The 17,038-nt window shown below is 37.0% G+C and overlaps 1 protein-coding gene across 1 annotated transcript in view; it reads left to right on the top strand.

Annotated features, from left to right (window-relative positions):
- JMY (junction mediating and regulatory protein, p53 cofactor) overlaps nt 1-17,038 on the top strand; it is a 100,080-nt gene that overhangs the window by 51,238 nt on the left and 31,804 nt on the right. Inside the window, exon 4 of the mRNA XM_072736922.1 lies at nt 8,179-8,348. Within this exon, the coding sequence (XP_072593023.1) occupies nt 8,179-8,348 (170 nt within the window). The remainder of the gene's footprint in view (nt 1-8,178; nt 8,349-17,038) is intronic.

Raw genomic sequence — 17,038 nt, 5'->3', positions numbered from 1 at the left:
ACATCTATTGCAAATATCCGTTCCTAAATTTTAACTTTTTTTTTATTGTTTACAAATTTACTTGTAAAGACCATTAGCTTCTAAGAATGATTTTCTAAAAATCTTTAAATTGTTACTTATATTTTTTGAAGTTTCTGGATTCCTCCAAATAGTTAAAACCTACTAAAATCCTGGGCAGCCCCAGTGGCCCAGCGTTTTAGTGCTGCCTTCAGTCCAGGGCATGATCCTGGAGACCTGGGATCGATTCCCACGTCAGGCTCCCCACATGGAGCCCTCTGCCTGTGTCTCTCGCTCTCGCTCTCTGTCTCATGAATAAATAAATAAAATCTTAAAAAAAAAAAAAACTAAAGTCCTTTCATATACTTGGACATACTTTCATCTACTTGGATAAGCCTTTTCTTATGCTCTGAGTAATGACAATAGCTTCATAGTGAAATGTATTACCCAGCTTGTTTTTTTTAAGTTTTTTTTTTTTTAAAGATTTTATTTATCCATAGAGACACAGAGAGAGAGAGGCAGAGGCACAGGCAGAGGGAGAAGCAGGCTCCATGCAGGGAGCCCGACATGAGACTCGATCCAGGGTCCCCAGGATCAAACCCCGGGCTGCAGGCGGCGCTAAACTGCTGCGCCACCGGGGCTGCCCTACCCAGCTTATTAATTACCCCCTCCTCATTATTTTTCAGAAATTTTGGGTGTATAGTCAATTATTCTCTCTAAGAGAGTACTATAATCCTATTCTTAAAAAATTATTTCTTCCCAAAGTAATGTAATTCTTACCAGAACAATACTGTAGAATTTGGTAAGAGGATTTTCATATTCATGGGATGAGTAAATGTTTTGTTGTATGTCAATATGATAATTGAAAAAATTATGTAGTTGATATATCTTGCCATTTTATCCAAGTCTTTTGTTTTCTTCCGGAAAGTTTTGCAGGGTTTTTTTGTTTTGTTTTTTAAAATCATCTAGGTTCTACACATTTCTCAGTTCTCTTCTGGGTGTTGTGTTTACTTTTTGTGATAAGAAGGATAGTACTCCTATTAATAGGTTTTATTTTTTAATTTTCAAGCCTTTGTTCCTGTTTTGTGATAAATAGGATATAGAATGTGTTGAGATGCTTAAATATTTCATTTCTGAACAAAGTGAAATTTAGTAGTTAACTTTTTAGTGATCATGTGATTTCTTTTTGTTGAGTAAATGTTTTTTGTTTCTTGGACTTAATGATTCAAATAGGTAGAATTATGGTTAGCATTTAATATTTGTAAGCGCTTTCTTGAATTGTTTTAATTCTAGTCAGTTATAACTTTTTAATATTGATGTGAGTGATTTTGTGCACAGAAGGTAGAAAAGGCTTCTTTTTATGATGCTCATTGCTACTTTGAAAACTCATAGTATCAGTCAAGTTTAATGCATCCCATCTTTCCTGTTCCTGAAATATTTGGCTAGACATGAGGCAGTATTAACTTAGGAAGTTTTGAGTAAATCACATTATTTGCTTCTCCAGTTTTATTTTATTAGGAAGATGGTATCCCATCCTTTTTAAAGATTTTATTTGAGAGAGAGAGCGTGAGCACGAGTTGGGGGGCGGGGAAGGGTAGAAGGAGAGGGAGAAGCCGACTTCCTGCTAAGCAGGGAGCCTGATGTGGGATTGAATCCTATGATCCTGGGATCATTATGACCTGAGCCAAAGGCAGAATTTTAACAGACTGAGCCACCCAGGTGTTCAATGGTATCCTGTCATTAAGGAATTTTGAAAATCACATCATCTGTTACCCTGCCACCATTTTTTATCCTCTATTCCTCAATGTACAATTTAAATACAAAAGTATTTATTTATTTGAAAACCCATATTAAGGGGCACCTGAGTTGCTCAGTCAGTTGACTGTCCAACTCTTGATTTCAGCTCAGGTTATGATCTCAGGTTCCTGAGATCTGGCCCTGTCATGGGCTCCCCTCTGGGCCTGGAGTCTCTTTGAGCTGCTCTCTCTCCCTCTGCTCCTTCCCTCACTTGCACTCATGCTTTTTCTTTCTCTCAAAATAAAATCTTTAAAAACATATTAAGGGGTGCTTGGGTGGCTCAGTCAGTTAACCATCTGTCCTTGGTTCAGGTCATGATCTTGGCATTCTGGGATTGAGCCCCACCTAGGGGTCCCTGCTTGCGGAGACCCTGCTTCTCCCTCTGCTCTTGCCCCTGCTGTGCTCTTTCTATCTCAAATAAATAAAGTATTTTTGAAAAATAAAAATACATATGATGATGGGATATTCTGTTGCAGACATTAAAAGGGATACTGTAGACAACTATATGCATATGAATCCAACAGTCTTGATAGAATGCAACAAATCTTTGTCAAAACAAAAAGCTATGAATAGGTGCACTTGGGTAGCTCAGTGGTTAAGCGTCTGCCTTTGGCTCAGGTCTTGATCCCAGGGTCCTGGGATAGAGTCCCACATCGGGCTCCCCACAGGGAGCCTGCTTCGCTCTGTGCCTATGTCTCTGCCTCTCTCTCTGCATCTCTCATCAATCATTAAATAAAATCTTAAAACAAACAAACAAAAAAAACTATGAACAAATCAAGATGAGACCAATAACCTGAATATTCCTTTAACTTTTCAAGAAATTGGATTTGTAGTTAAAAATCTCACACAAATGAATTCTCCAGGTCCAGAGGGTTTCACTGGCAAATTTTACAAAATCCTTTTATATAGTATTACAAGCTTCTCCTCCAAAATACAGAAGAGGAAGAAATAATCTGAATTTATTAAATGACATCAGCAATATCCTAAATCCAAAATTCCACAAAGACAGTACTAAAAAACCCTACAGATCAGCATCCCACCTACATATTGACAAAAACCTGTGACCAAGTGGGGTTTTTCTTGATCGAAGAAAATCATGTTATCTGAACACCAATCAATGTAATCTAATCTACCACATTGAAGGTTACAACAGTGGTTTTTAACTAGAGGTGATTGTGCTACACAAAAAGACATTTGGCTGTCTTGAGACCTTTTGGGCTGTCTACTGAGAGTGTTACTAGTATCTAATAGAGGCCATGGATTATATGAAGCATCCTATGTCACATAGGACAGCCCACCCTATGACTAAGAATTTTCTGGCTCAGAATGTCTAAAGTGCTGAGTTTGAGAAGCTTTAGCTTTAAAAAAAAAAAAACAGATGCTGAAAAATCATTTGACAACATACAACATGCTGTGTGTGATGCAAACAGTGAGCAAACTAGGATTAGAAAAGAACTTCCTTAATCTGATAAAGGAGATCTGCAAAAATCTCATAGTCAGCATCACATTTAATGGTGAAAGACTGAATGCTTTCCCCCTAAAATAGGTTAAAAGGTCAAGAATGTTTGCACTTATCCTGTTCAACATAATAAAATAAATCATAGTGGTAATAAGGCAAGAAAACAAAGCATATAGTCGGAAAGGAAATAAAATGGTTCCTATTTTAGATGATGTTTATTTTGAACATTATATTAAATTTGTAATTATGTAAATTTATTTTTAAAAACTCTTCCAACTAACAAGTGACTTTCTCAGGTTAATAGGAAATAAGGTCAGCACCCAAAAATGAGTTCTATTTATCTATATAACCAATGAATAGTTGGAAATAGAAATCTTTTAACAATTCAAAAAAAAATCCATTTATATTAAGTCTAACAAAACATGTACAGGATTTATATGCTTACAGTTACATACCATGATGAAAAAAAATCACAGATATAAGTAAATGGATAGACATGTTATGTTCATGTATTGGAATGTCCAGCAAAGTAATGATGTCTGTTCTCTCCAAAATGATCTATAGATTTAACACTGTACAAAAGCACGGCTTTTCCATGTAGATATAAACAGGCTGATTCTAATTTACTTGGAATGGCAAAGGAACTAAAATACCTGAAACAGTTTAGAAAGAAAGAAAAACAGAATCACATTGCCTGACTTTTACAAATTACTTTACAAATTATAGAGCCACTGTGGTATAGTATAATGGAAGGGACAGAATAAGAAATAAGTTCACAATACATGGCCATTTATTCTTTGACACAGGTGACAAGCACCTAAAAAAATGTTCAGGACCATCAGTCATTAGTATGCAAATTAAAACCACAGTGAAATACCAACACATGCCTATTAGAATGACTAAAAAAAATACAAAACCAAGGGCAGACTAGGATGCTGAGTAACAAGAACCCTCCTTGTATTGCTGGTGGTAATGCAAAATTATACAGTCTCTCTGGAAAAATGAATGCAATTTCTTATGTAAGTTAAAAGATATGCTTACCATATGACCCAGTAATCTCGCTCATGGGTATTCACCTTAGAGCATTGTGACAATTTAAAAATGTAAAAGAAAAAAACCAGTGCATTAAAATATTGTTTCCTTAAACTATTAAATAATAGCTTAAAGATGACTTTCCCAACTGTAAGGCATTTGGTTTAATGTCTACTTTCTAGATGCATTCTTTAATGTTTTAAAAAAATAGCATTATGGTTAAAAATATATAACCATTATAGGGGCATCTAAATGGCTCAGTTAAGCATCTGACTCTTGATTTCCTCTCAAATCATGATCTCAGGGTTGAGAGATTGAACCCCACATCGGGATCCTTGCTTAATAGAAAGTCTGCTTAAGATTCTTTACCTCTGCCCCTCTCCTTGTTCTCTCTTTCTCAAATAAATCATTAAAAAATATAACCATTATAGAAAATTTAGAATATTCGAGTGGGGGGAACCCTACATAGTCATCTGTAATCCTATTACCTACGCAACCCCTTTGTGTTTCTTTCAATTTTTAAGTATATGGCTTATTACATAATTGCATTAATTTTGTATGTATTCTATATGGTTCATACTTCTGGCTGTGTACAGTTTTGATGATTGCTCTTATTTTATACTTCTCCAATTTTAAGCAACACCTTTTTGTACATGACAGCCATCATTATAGGGCTCCATATGCCTCATTAGAATCACTGTAGACTTCTTTATATTTCACTTCAGGTGACTTTATCTTAGCAAGAAGCTTTTTTTTTTTTTTTTAAAGATTTTATTTATTATTCATACAGAGAGAGAGGCAGAGACACAGGTAGAGGGAGAAGCAGGCTCCATGCAGGGAGCCCGACATAGGACTTGATCCCAGGTCCTCGGAATCAAGCCCTGGACTGAAGGTGGCACTAAACCGCTGAGCCTTTTTGAACTCAGAGATACTTGCTTGGCCATTTAATTTTCCTTTTTACCTTCCCCTACATATCAAAGAAACAGAATGAAGGTCTCTCTGTGGCTTTATGCTGCTGATAGTAATAGCTCTCCATTATCTTTCCCATTAAAAGGTTGCTTTCTTTTTTTTAGGAAGAGTAAAGCATGCCATTATTTTGTTTCTTCTTAAACAGAGCCAGATGTAACCTAATTTTGACCTACTATTGCTTAGCTTTTATTTTAAAGATTTATTTATTCATTTTAGAGGGTGGGCAGAGAGAGCATGAGGAGGAGGAGTAAAAGGAGGAGAGAGAATCTCAAGCAGACTCTGTGCTGCATGTGGAGTTGGACATAAGGCCCGATGTCATGACCCTGAGATCACAACCTGAGCTGAAATTAAGAGTCAGATGCATGCTTAACTGACTGTGACAGCCAGCTGCCCCTATTCCTGCTTAGCTTTCAAAAACATCTTAAATGGGCTCATTTCTGACAAATATACATGTTAGCATATTAAGCTTTTAAAAAATAGATTTAACATGATTCTTTGTGAACACCAGAACTGTGCTGCCTTCAGAGTTTTTTTTTTTTTTAACATATACTAATCATCATACACTATTATAGAGTTGTTATCCTTATAATGTGAACGGTTCTCTTAGCAGGAATCTTTATTCTTGCTAGCAGAGGGAGAGAATAATCTTTCTAGAGATATCCCAGTAGTGTTCTAGGGGTATTCCAAGCATTTTACATTCACAAAGTTTTCTTTATTACTGTCATATTATTGAACTGTTGGGGAAAATAATTCCATGTGAAGAGAGTAACACTGTAAGACTATGTTCTAGCCAAGGTATTAGAAGACAGCGTCGGCTAGCTCTTGTGACAGGTAACAACATGAGACTGAATTAGGACAGGAAGCTACTGCTGACACTTAGTGGAGAGCAGGAGAATGGTGGTACCATGTGAAGTGGAAGAGACGTTTGAATAACTATCATTCTCTCATTTAATTTCCATAAAAGCTTTTGGGCTAGATGCTGTATTTCCTTTTTTTGCATGCAAGGGAAATGCACTCCAGAACAATGAAGGTTCTTGCCACAAGTTATATGTCAGTTACAGGTGGAATTGACAGTTTATCTCTGTGACTCCAAATCCTCTGATTTTTTTCCTACATTGTACTACTATATTGATCTTAAGGTTGCAGAACTATTATAATACAGTTTTCAAGGATAGGTAGAGTTTTTTTTAAAAAAAATTTTAAAGATTTTATTTATTTATTCATGAGAGACACACACAGAGAGTGGCAGAGACACAGGCAGAGGGAGAAGCAGGCTCCGTGCAGGGAGCCCGATGCGGAACTCGATCTCAGTACTCCAGGATCATGCCCTGCGCTGAAGGCGGTGCTTAACCACTGGGCCACCAGGGCTGCCCAGATAGGTAGAATTTATAAAGGCAAAGTCATTTGATATTCAACCAGTGAGTAGATTTTGTTAGAAAACCTAAAATTGAGATTCAGAGCAAGATTATGCATTGAAAAATTACTTCCCTTATGTTAGCACTTAAAGGCCACAGAAAAACCGAAAGAACTAATTTAACCATATTGAGAGAAGAGTATAAGTCAGTACAGTTCCTCATCTGTTATAATAGGAACTCAAGTACAGTTTTTAAAGATTGTAAATTGAGAAACAGCAGTATTTTTATATGGAAGTAACAACCATAAACAGTTAAAAATTGATTGCATCTGGGCACTGAGATTAAGGGGTAGGGGCGAGCTGACCTGAGAAACTGCTCTTTTTCAGTAGAAGCCTGCCTGTATAGTTTAATTTTTTTAAGTATATACATGTACTATTATAAAAACAAATTTAAGATTTGAAGACAAAGATTTGCTGAGATACCTTTCTTGAATTAGATGATTAGGAAATAGTAGCAGTAGAAGATTATCTCTTACATATAAAAGATACTAGTGCATGTGTAGTGATTTAAAGATTACATTCCATACCAATCAGATTGCCTTCCCCCTTCACGTTAAGTATGTCTCTGACCTATTAAAGTGGTTGGACCTAGGATGGTTGGTTTAATTGTAGAGGTCCCAGGATAAGTCACTACAGTACCACAATCAGTGATAAACTTCTTTAACTCAGAAAGATAGCAGCCATTTTATTGTCAAGAAGTGTTTCTTGAGATAGATTGCTGTTGTGACAAATAAAAAGTTATTTTTTTCTTTTCCTTTGGGGGGCGTAGGAGAGGAAGTTGGGTGTTTTCCTTGGGACTTGGTTGTACTGCTCAAACTCTAACCTTAGAATAAGCCTCCATGCTAACATCTAGGATTTATTTTATTCCTTCATCAGATTGTTAAAATATTTTTTTTTAAATTTTATTTATTTATTCATGAGAGACACAGAGAGAGAGACAGAGACACAGGCAGAGGGAGAAGCAGGCTCCACGCAGGGAGCCTGACGTGGGACTCGATCCCGGGTCTCCAGGATCACGCCCTGGGCCAAAGGCAGACGTTAAACCTCTGAGCCACTTGGGCATCCCCTGTTAAAATAGTTTTGAAGGAGCTCAGAAGGTTAAGATTCAACACAGGCATTTAAATAATTTCAAATAATTTTAAATAGTTAGGACTCTGATTTCAATCAACATATCCAGGAAAAAGTATAAACCTTTATAGAATATAGTATGTATAAAACTATTGAAATTTAATAACACTGAACATGTGGAAGAACATTTTTAAAAGTTTTAAAATCTGACAACTCAGTTTTTATCTTCACGAAGTTATTTCTGAGGATGATAATGTAAGATACCTATTGAAGATTAAAGAATCTAAAATATGTTGTTATATTTTATGGCTGCTGTAGGTAACTTAAAGGAGTAGGATTCATATGTTTGTATTTAACTGTGGTCAGTGAGATCTAAAACTTTCAAATTCTTTAGTATCACGTTGTCTTGTGTCTTAATGTCTCTTTAAAAAATTATTGCTAGCTGTGTATGATCGAATGCGAGCAGATCAGAAGAAATTTGGTAAAGCATCATGGGCAGCAGCTGCAGAACGTATGGAAAAACTCCAGTATGCGGTTTCTAAGGAGACTCTACAGATGATGAGAGCGAAAGAGATCTGTTTGGAACAGAGGAAACATGCACTAAAAGAAGAGGTAATGAAAACCATCAAAAAATACATAAAATTTAAAAAGATTTTGCTACTTGATTTTTATCTTTGTACAAGACTGGCATTTTTCTGACACTGCAGGCAGTTGTTAATTTTTCAGTGTTTCCATGAGACTGCGTAACAATCATGATGGGGCCTACCATTTGAGTTGCCACTAATAGAGGCGTTAGACCTAAGAGGTATTCTCAAAGCATCACTGTGGCTGTAGGCAGCAGTGCACTATTAAAAAGGAGGCTGACATTAGACTTTCCTTGTTGTTTTTAAACTTTTTTGTACTGTAAGGTTCATAGCTTTATTAAGAAAATTGAACTGCCCAGAGAAATAAAGAAAATTCTTAAGGCAGTAGAATTTTGTTAGAATTGATTATATTATGCTCAAACCATTACCTCTTGGAGCTTCCCTTTTTTTTTCCTCCTGAAACACAAAACAGGGGATCCCTGGGTGGCTCAGCGGTTTAGCGCCTGCCTTTGGCTGGGGGTGCGATCCTGGAGTCCCGGGATCGAGTCCCACGCCAGGTTCCCGGCATGGAGCCTGCTTCTCCCTCCTCCTGTGTCTCTGCCCCTCCCCCCATGTCTATCATAAATAAATAAATCTTAAAAAAAAAATGAAACACAAAACAGGGTCAGCAGAGGTCCAATTTTTTTTTGACTGTGCATCATTAAGACTCACCCCCCGCCCAAAGAATGGTTTTAGAAATCTTTGAAGAGGTTGCTTAAACATATTTAAAATATATCTAAAATTATCTATTAAAAGTTAACCACTTTTAGGGTGCCTGGATGGCTTAGTCAGTTGAGTGTTCAGCTCTGGATTTTGGTTCAGGTCATGGTCTCGTGGTTGTGGGGTTGAGCCCTGCATTGGGCTCAGTGTGGAGCCTGCACAGGATTCTTCCTCAGCCTCCCCCCACTCATGTGCATGCATACTCTTTTTTTTTCTCTCAAATAAACAACATCTTAAAAACTGAACCACTTATTTTCATTATTATCCTATTCATCAATGATTTTATTTTTTATTTTTATTTTTATTATTTTTTTCATCAATGATTTTAGTATTGCTCGTACTGCCTAGTGCAACACAGAATATACCATTGAAGCACAAATCTTGCTTGAAAATACTTGAAACCGTTAGATGTGTACTGTTTTTTCATTAACTCCCAGGCCGTTATTTTTAAATGCAATTGAACATTTTACGTTTTACTATTAAATTGGGCCAGAATAGATTGCTTTATATGAAAGAGTAGATCCTCAGATATGTACATTGGTCTTTTAAGTATTAGAAGAAGCATCTCCACGTTGTTCAGGGGTCATCTCTAGCTTTAAAAGCGAATGAAGATTAAAGCTGGTGTTAGGCATGAATGTAGAGGGTATTCTAGATGGTATATATAAGACTTCATGGTTTAGGCACAACTATTCAGTTTGTGCCTTTTGTACTGAGAGTTAAAAAAGATTTCAGAGATGAAAAGTATTTGAATCATTATATAAAATTTGGATTGTTTTCCCTTGCTCTCCTTCGGGATAATTAACAACTTATTGTGTCATACATTATTAAGCCATTTTTGAAAAAATATGAAGTCACTTTTTTGGCTGATACATTATGTGTAAGATATTTCTGAAGCCGGGATCCCTGGGTGGCGCAGCGGTTTGGCACCTGCCTTTGGCCCAGGGCGCGATCCTGGAGACCCGGGATTGAATCCCACATCGGGCTCCCGGTGCATGGAGCCTGCTTCTCCCTCTGCCTGTGTCTCTGCCTCTCTCTCTTTCTCTCTCTGTGACTATCATAAATAAATAAAAATTAAAAAAAAAAAAAGATATTTCTGAAGCCAAAACTCCCTCATTTTGTCCAGATAGGTGTTCTTTTTTTTTTTTTAATTTTTATTTATTTATGATAGAGAGAGAGAGAGAGAGAGAGAGAGAGAGAGGGGCAGAGACATAGGCAGAGGGAGAAGCAGGCTCCATGCACCGGGAGCCCGACATGGGATTCGATCCCGGGTCTCCAGGATCGTGCCCTGGGCCAAAGGCAGGCGCTAAACCGTTGCACCACCCGGGATCCTCAGATAGGTCTTCTTAAATCTTCCTTTCTGTTAAGTCCATAGTATCTTCAAGATACTCCAGGCTCAAAACTTTAACTCTTCCCTTTCAGTTATCTTCTTTTTCTGCCTTTTGGAATTCCCCCCAACTCAAATGTTCCTGCTTAATTATTTATTTAACAAACATGAGGTGGTGTTGCTTTTATTTATTTGTTTTTGCCAAGAATTTTAATGCACGATGGGTATTAAGACATGATTAATACTGCTTATGTCCTCCACTCTCCCAAATGCTTTGTAAAGCCTAAATAAGATGTAGCCAAAGTGTTTAGAGTTCTTAGAGTATGGTGGGGCAAGATATGCAGTGTGAAAATAAGCTGTGAGATATAAGTAGGTATCATTATATATAAAGTGGGCCATTGCAGGAGTACTCAGCTTTGACCAGAGGGTCATAGGTGAAGAGAACTGCATGTTCCAGGAGCCCTAAGGAGGGGCAGGGAGAAAGACTTATCTAGACAAGGAGTAGTGAGATATGAGGTTGAAAAAGTAAGCAAAATTTGGGGCTAGCCTTCTACATCCTACCAGGGAATTTGGCTTTTATTCTGAAAACAGTATGGAGCCACTATAAGTTTAAATCGAAGAGTAACAAAATCAAATTTATTTTTATGAAATAATGACTCTGGCCAGTTCATAGACAGTTGACTGGAGAGCCTTTTCTTTCTTTCTTTTTCTTTCTTTTTCTTTCTTTTTCTTTCTTTTTCTTTCTTTTTCTTTCTTTCTTTCTTTCTTTCTTTCTTTCTTTCTTTCTTTCCTTTCTTTTCTTTCTAAAAAAATTTTTTTAAGATTTTATTTTTTTTCGTGAGAGACAGAGAGGCAGAGACGTAGGTAGAAGGAGAAGCAGGCTCCCTGCTGGGGAGCCCAATGCAGGATTCAAACCCAGGACCCTGGGATCATGACCTGAGCCAAAGGCAGATGTCTACTCAACCACTGAGCACCAGTCAGAATGGAGAGTCATTCTTAAATCTTTCCATACGTGCTTTTCAAACTGTGTGTCATTGCAGATAGTAGAAAGCAAGGCATTTCTCAAAAATGAGTGTAAATACCAGGAATTTAGACCCTTTACTCAATTAACAAAAGAGGTTTAAGCTGAAGGCTGTTGGGAGTTGGGAAAAGTTAAATCTATGTTATGTTTTGGAAATTTGAAAATGCTGCTTTAAAAACTACTCAGGGTTGCACAGTATTCCTGGGTGGTTAAGAATTGAGTAAACTCAGGTTGGTGATGGTCAGATTCCAGACTGCACATGCCCTGGCTCCTGAGTGTACATGGGCTGTGCCTTTGTTCAAATGGTTCTGCAATCATCTTAAATAGGCTGGTTAAAGGAGGCAAGAAGTGTGGCTTTTTATTGGGCAGCAGGGAATGAACTGAATTTGTGTTATTTAAAAAAAACAGTTATACCTCAAGGATTAGATAAGAATAAAATTATTTGATTATGTTTGTTGTGCAGTTCCTCTTTATCCATGGTTTTACTTTCCATAGTCAACCGTGACCCTGAAACAAAGGATTCTCCTTCTGATACATTGCCAAAAGGTTAGTAGTAGCCAGCGCTATGTCATAATGCATATGACATTTGCCTCACAGGTAATGGGTAAAGAGTAAGGACAATACAAGAAGGTAATTTGAGAGAGACCATATTCATATAACTATTATTACAATATATTGCTATAATTGTTTATTGCTATTCTTCAGTTCTTATTGTGCTTAATTTATAAATTATACTTCATCATAGTTATATATGTATAGGACAAACAGTACATTTAGGTTTCAGTAATATCTGTGGTTTCAGGCATCCACTGGTGATCCTGGAATGTATTCCTGTCTTGTATTTTGTACCCCACAGTGCTTTTTAAAAACCACATTAATACATAATTTGTATACATTTGTACACAATTTGTATGTAATTGTGAAAACTAACGTAACATCACTGGCTATACTTTAATTTTAAAAATTTGTATACCTATAGTTCACTCATTTAATGTGTATAACTTCATGGACTCTTGGCCTTTTGGCCATGATCAAGTGCAAAGTGTACAGATCCAGTGCTGTTGGGCAGCCCCGTGGCCCAGCGGTTTGGCGCCGCCTTCAGCCTGGGGTGTAATCTTGGAGATCTGGGATCAAGTCCCCCGTCAGGCTCCCTGCATGGAGCCTACTTCTCCTTCTGCCTGTGTCTCTCTGCCTCTCTCTCTCTCTCTCTGCGTCTGTCATGAATAAATAAAATCTTAAAAAAAAATCAGTGCTATTTAGTATACTAAGGAAATTAATGAAGTTTTCATCACAATCAGCTTGAGCACATTTTCATCACCCGGTAAATAAACCTGAGCCCATTAGCCATGAGTCCCCTATCTCCTCTTTCAGCATTCTTAGCCAGCCATTAATTGTACTATAAATTTGCTATCTTAGACATTTCATATAAATGGAATAATAAAATATGCATTTTTTTAACCTTCGCATGTTTTCACAGTTCATCCATGCTGTAGCATGTATGAGTGTTCAACTTAGTTTTTTTGTAGAATGATACTGTATCCTATGGTTATTAGCACATTTTATACACATTCATCAGTTGATGGGCATTTGGGTTTTTCTGCTTTGGAAAGTGTTATGAACAATACTACTCTAAATATGCATCATGCATAAGGTTTTCATATATCTTGATATATACCTAGGAGTCAAAGTGCTGTTTTTAACTTTTTGAGGAACTGCTAGATTGTTTTCCTAAGCAACTGTAGCATTTACATTCCCATCAGCAGTGTACAATGGTTAGAAATTTCTCCAAAACCTTCCTCTTACCATTAACCTTTTTTTTTAAATTATAGCATCCTGGTGAGTGTGAAGTGGTTATGTTGTAGTTTTGATTTGCGTTTACCTCCTGTATCTTTTTGTGGGCTTATTGGCCAGTTACCTCCTCCTACGGAGAAATGTCTGCTCAGATATTTGACCCATTTTAAAGTTTGGGTTTTTTTTTTTTTTTTTTTTATAATGACTAAGTTGAGTCTTTATATGTTCTAGATACAATTATCTTATGGGACATATGATTTGAAAATATTTGCTCTCTTCTGTGGATTGACAGTTTTAGAACATTGTCTCTATGTGAAAGTAGCATATTTTAGTCTCTAGGGAAAACAGATTGCCTTCACTTTTTCACTGCATGAAATTTTTTTGGCTTAGAAGGTATACTTAGTCCTTATTGACATTTTAAAAGTGCACATGCTTATTAACTCTTGTTTATTCTCATATCTTGTTTATACTATATTAAAAAATAGTATGAGATAGGGGTGCCTGCCTGACTCAGATGGTTAAGTGTCTGTCTTGGGCTCAGGTCTTGATTCCAGGGTTCTGGGATCTATCTAGACTGTTTCAGGCTTCCGTGCTCAGCGGGGAGCCTTTTTCCCCTCTCCTCCCCCGCCCCCCCCTCCCGTCCTCACCCCCATCTCTCTCACATGTACCCATTCTCTCTCTGTGTCTATCTCATAAAATCTGTAAAAAAAAAAAACAAAAAAAAAGTAGGAGATAACTTAAAATGCATTGTGGCTATGATCTAGAAAGAAGTCTTTTGTTAATGATTTTAAATTGTGACTTTACCCTTAGGTTTTATTTGCTATTGGTGTTAAAAGTAAAATTGTAACTTGTCCTTGAACTTTTTCATAGTATATTCAGAATCTCTTTACAGGGACTTCAGTCCCATTTGTATAACCCTGAAGCATTTCTACTGCAATCTCCTTTTCCTGGTTAGCTTTCTCCTTTATGTGATTAGCTGTCTGAAATTTTAAGTTCCAGGATTTTTTTTTTTTAAGTATTTTTATTAAGCTATTCCAATTTTTATTTATTTATTTATTTATTTTTATTTTTATTTATTTATTTATGATAGTCACAGAGAGAGAGAGAGAGAGGCAGAGACGCAGGCGGAGGGAGAAGCAGGCTCCATGCACTGGGAGCCCGATGTGGGATTTGATCCCGGGTCTCCAGGATCGCGCCCTGGGCCAAAGGCAGGCGCCAAACCGCTGCGCCACCCAGGGATCCCCAAGTTCCAGGATTTTTGAAAACTAAATTCATAACATTTTTGTTTTGTTTTTTTAAAATGCTAGCATTTTATTGCCTGTGAAGTAGAGTACCATTCTTTGTCTTCATCACACATACTTGCTTTGTTGTTCTAACCAGGCTGATGTTGAGTTACATGGTACCTAAAAGAGCTGCTGAGGGTTAAGATTTCTGTCTATTTTAAGAACTTTTTTCTTACTGGAGTTGGTGTAGGGTGGTAGAAGAAGGGCTGGGCTAACATGGGCCCCAAGAGTTTGAGATGATTATCTGTGGGGTCATTTTCCCTGGGGCGCCCCCATTACCTTAATAGTCTGCTTCTTATGTTCTGGATTGTGTTTGAATTCATCATAGGGTTTGGTAAACCTATCAGTCATTCTTGCCAGGTTTATGCTTGAGTGTATATAATGTACATATTGTGTTTTATGTATATCTGTGATGTACTGCACCAGTTTTATGAGCATTAATTTAAGGTGACCACATTACTCATGTGAAATAGCAAATAAGCATTATTAGGCCCATCCCAAATGAACGATTTCCCAGTGAAGGCTTTATTATACAGTATTACTCTGATTTAAATTATGGGCAAACTTTTGTTCTGAAATAAACGTCAGTGTGTTGTGTCTTTTTTTTTTTTTAAGAAAGCTGCTTTCTGATGTGATAGTATAAAATACTTTAAAAATTAAATTTAAAAATTGTACTCGCCACGACTGTAGTGCTAATAAATTTGAAACAAAACTGCCAGATTAATTCTGAAATACCTCGTGTAAGCAAAATTTTACCTGTGTAAGCAAAAATCTATTTGACTTTTAAGTTCTTTAACTTCTATGGGGTACCTGGGTGGCACAGTATGTTAAGTATCTGACTCTTGGTTTCAGCTCAGGTTGTGATCTCAGGGTGGTGAGATTGAGCCCTGAATGGGGGTTCTGTACTCAGTGCAAAGTCTGCTTAATGCTTAAGACTCTTTCTCCCTTTCCCTCTGCCCTTCCCCTGTATGTGTGTGTGCGTTCTTGCTCACTCGCACTCTCTAATAAACTTTAAAAAAATAAATTCTTTAAACTTTAAATGTGCTTTAAGAGTATGTAACATTCCTTTTTGATCTATCTCCTTTTTTAAATTTTCCTGGATCTTAATTGTGGTAATTCTTACCCTTTTCAGGTATAGGCTTCTGCCCCATTAAGAATTTAAAAACTAGAGGGCAGCCTGGGTAGCTCAGTGGTTTAGCACCACCTTCAGCCCAGGGCATGATCCTGGAGACCCAGGATCAAGTCCCACGTCGGGTTCCGTGCATGGAGTCTGCTTCTACCTCTCCCTGGGTATCTGCCTCTCTTCTCTCTCTCTCTCTCTCTCTCTCGAATAAATAAATAAAATCTTTAAAAAAAAAAAAGAATTTAAAAACTAAGAACCCTGCACTAAGAGAAATATGCATGTACACACAGCCCTGCACAGACAATTTGTTCATCTATACCTGAACCTCTGATCTCAAACTGCCACTGGTGTTGAAATTTTATCCTCAAAGACTCCTGAATATATCAATGTATTTTTGCCTCAATACCTTTGAAAGAACCTTGAGTAAGTTTAATTAGTTGCAGTTGCTTCACTCTACCCTTTGAATACTATACTCCCTCCCCTTCAATCCATATTCAAAAATAACACAATCTGGGTATGAAAGTACAATTTTACTTTCAAATCTATATTATTTACAGATTATATTAGATATATTTTAAAACATTGAACCCGGCACCCGGGTGGCTCAGTCAATTTAGTTTCTGCCTTCAGCTCAGGTCATGATCCTGGAATTGAGCCCCACATCTTGTTCCTTGCTCAGCAGAGAGTCTGCTGCTCTTCCTCCCCTTCCTCCTCCCCCTCCCCTGCTCATTTTCTCTCTCAAATAAAATCTTTAAATAAAAATAAAACATTGAACAAGAGGAGAATACATAACATCACACATGGTAGGGAGTAGTATGTATATATTAGAAGGATCATTAAAAATAAGGATTATTAATGGAATGAGGGGATTTTGTTACTAAAATAGGAGATATCAAAATTAAGGTGCTAGCATGGAGGAAATCAGAAAATACAATCACATCTCATTTAATATGTTTGCTGTTATCTTCTGGTTAACCATATTTGGTTAACAGGGAATTAACCAGAAAACCTTTTCGTTGACAATCCTTGTTGAAGGTTCTAAAAATATATCAGTGTGTTTTCTTATGTTAGTAGAGAATTTTAACCATTCCCTACTCATTTCTTAAGTATCACCACACCTTTGTGAAGTCCAACCTGTAGCTTGAACTCCATGACCCTGAGATCAAGAGTTGGGCTCTTAACTGACTGAACCACCCAGGCACCCCTGCCCCCCTTAAAAAAAAACCTTAATTCTTTGAAGTCATCTTTATGAACATAAACTGCTAGACTATTGAGCTGAATATATAACAATCCTGAGGCAGCTACTTCCTTACAATCCATAGTTTTGTCTTTCTCCTAAAAGCATACAGCTGTAGTATGATTAAGGTTATATTTCCCCATGTTACTTTTATTGAACATTTACAGTATGCCTTAGAGG

Source organism: Vulpes vulpes, chromosome 14 (genome assembly GCF_048418805.1).
Source record: "Vulpes vulpes isolate BD-2025 chromosome 14, VulVul3, whole genome shotgun sequence".
Lineage (NCBI taxonomy): Eukaryota > Metazoa > Chordata > Mammalia > Carnivora > Canidae > Vulpes > Vulpes vulpes.
The sequence above is the reverse complement of the archived record's forward strand: the minus strand, read 5'-3'. Positions and strand labels throughout refer to the sequence as shown.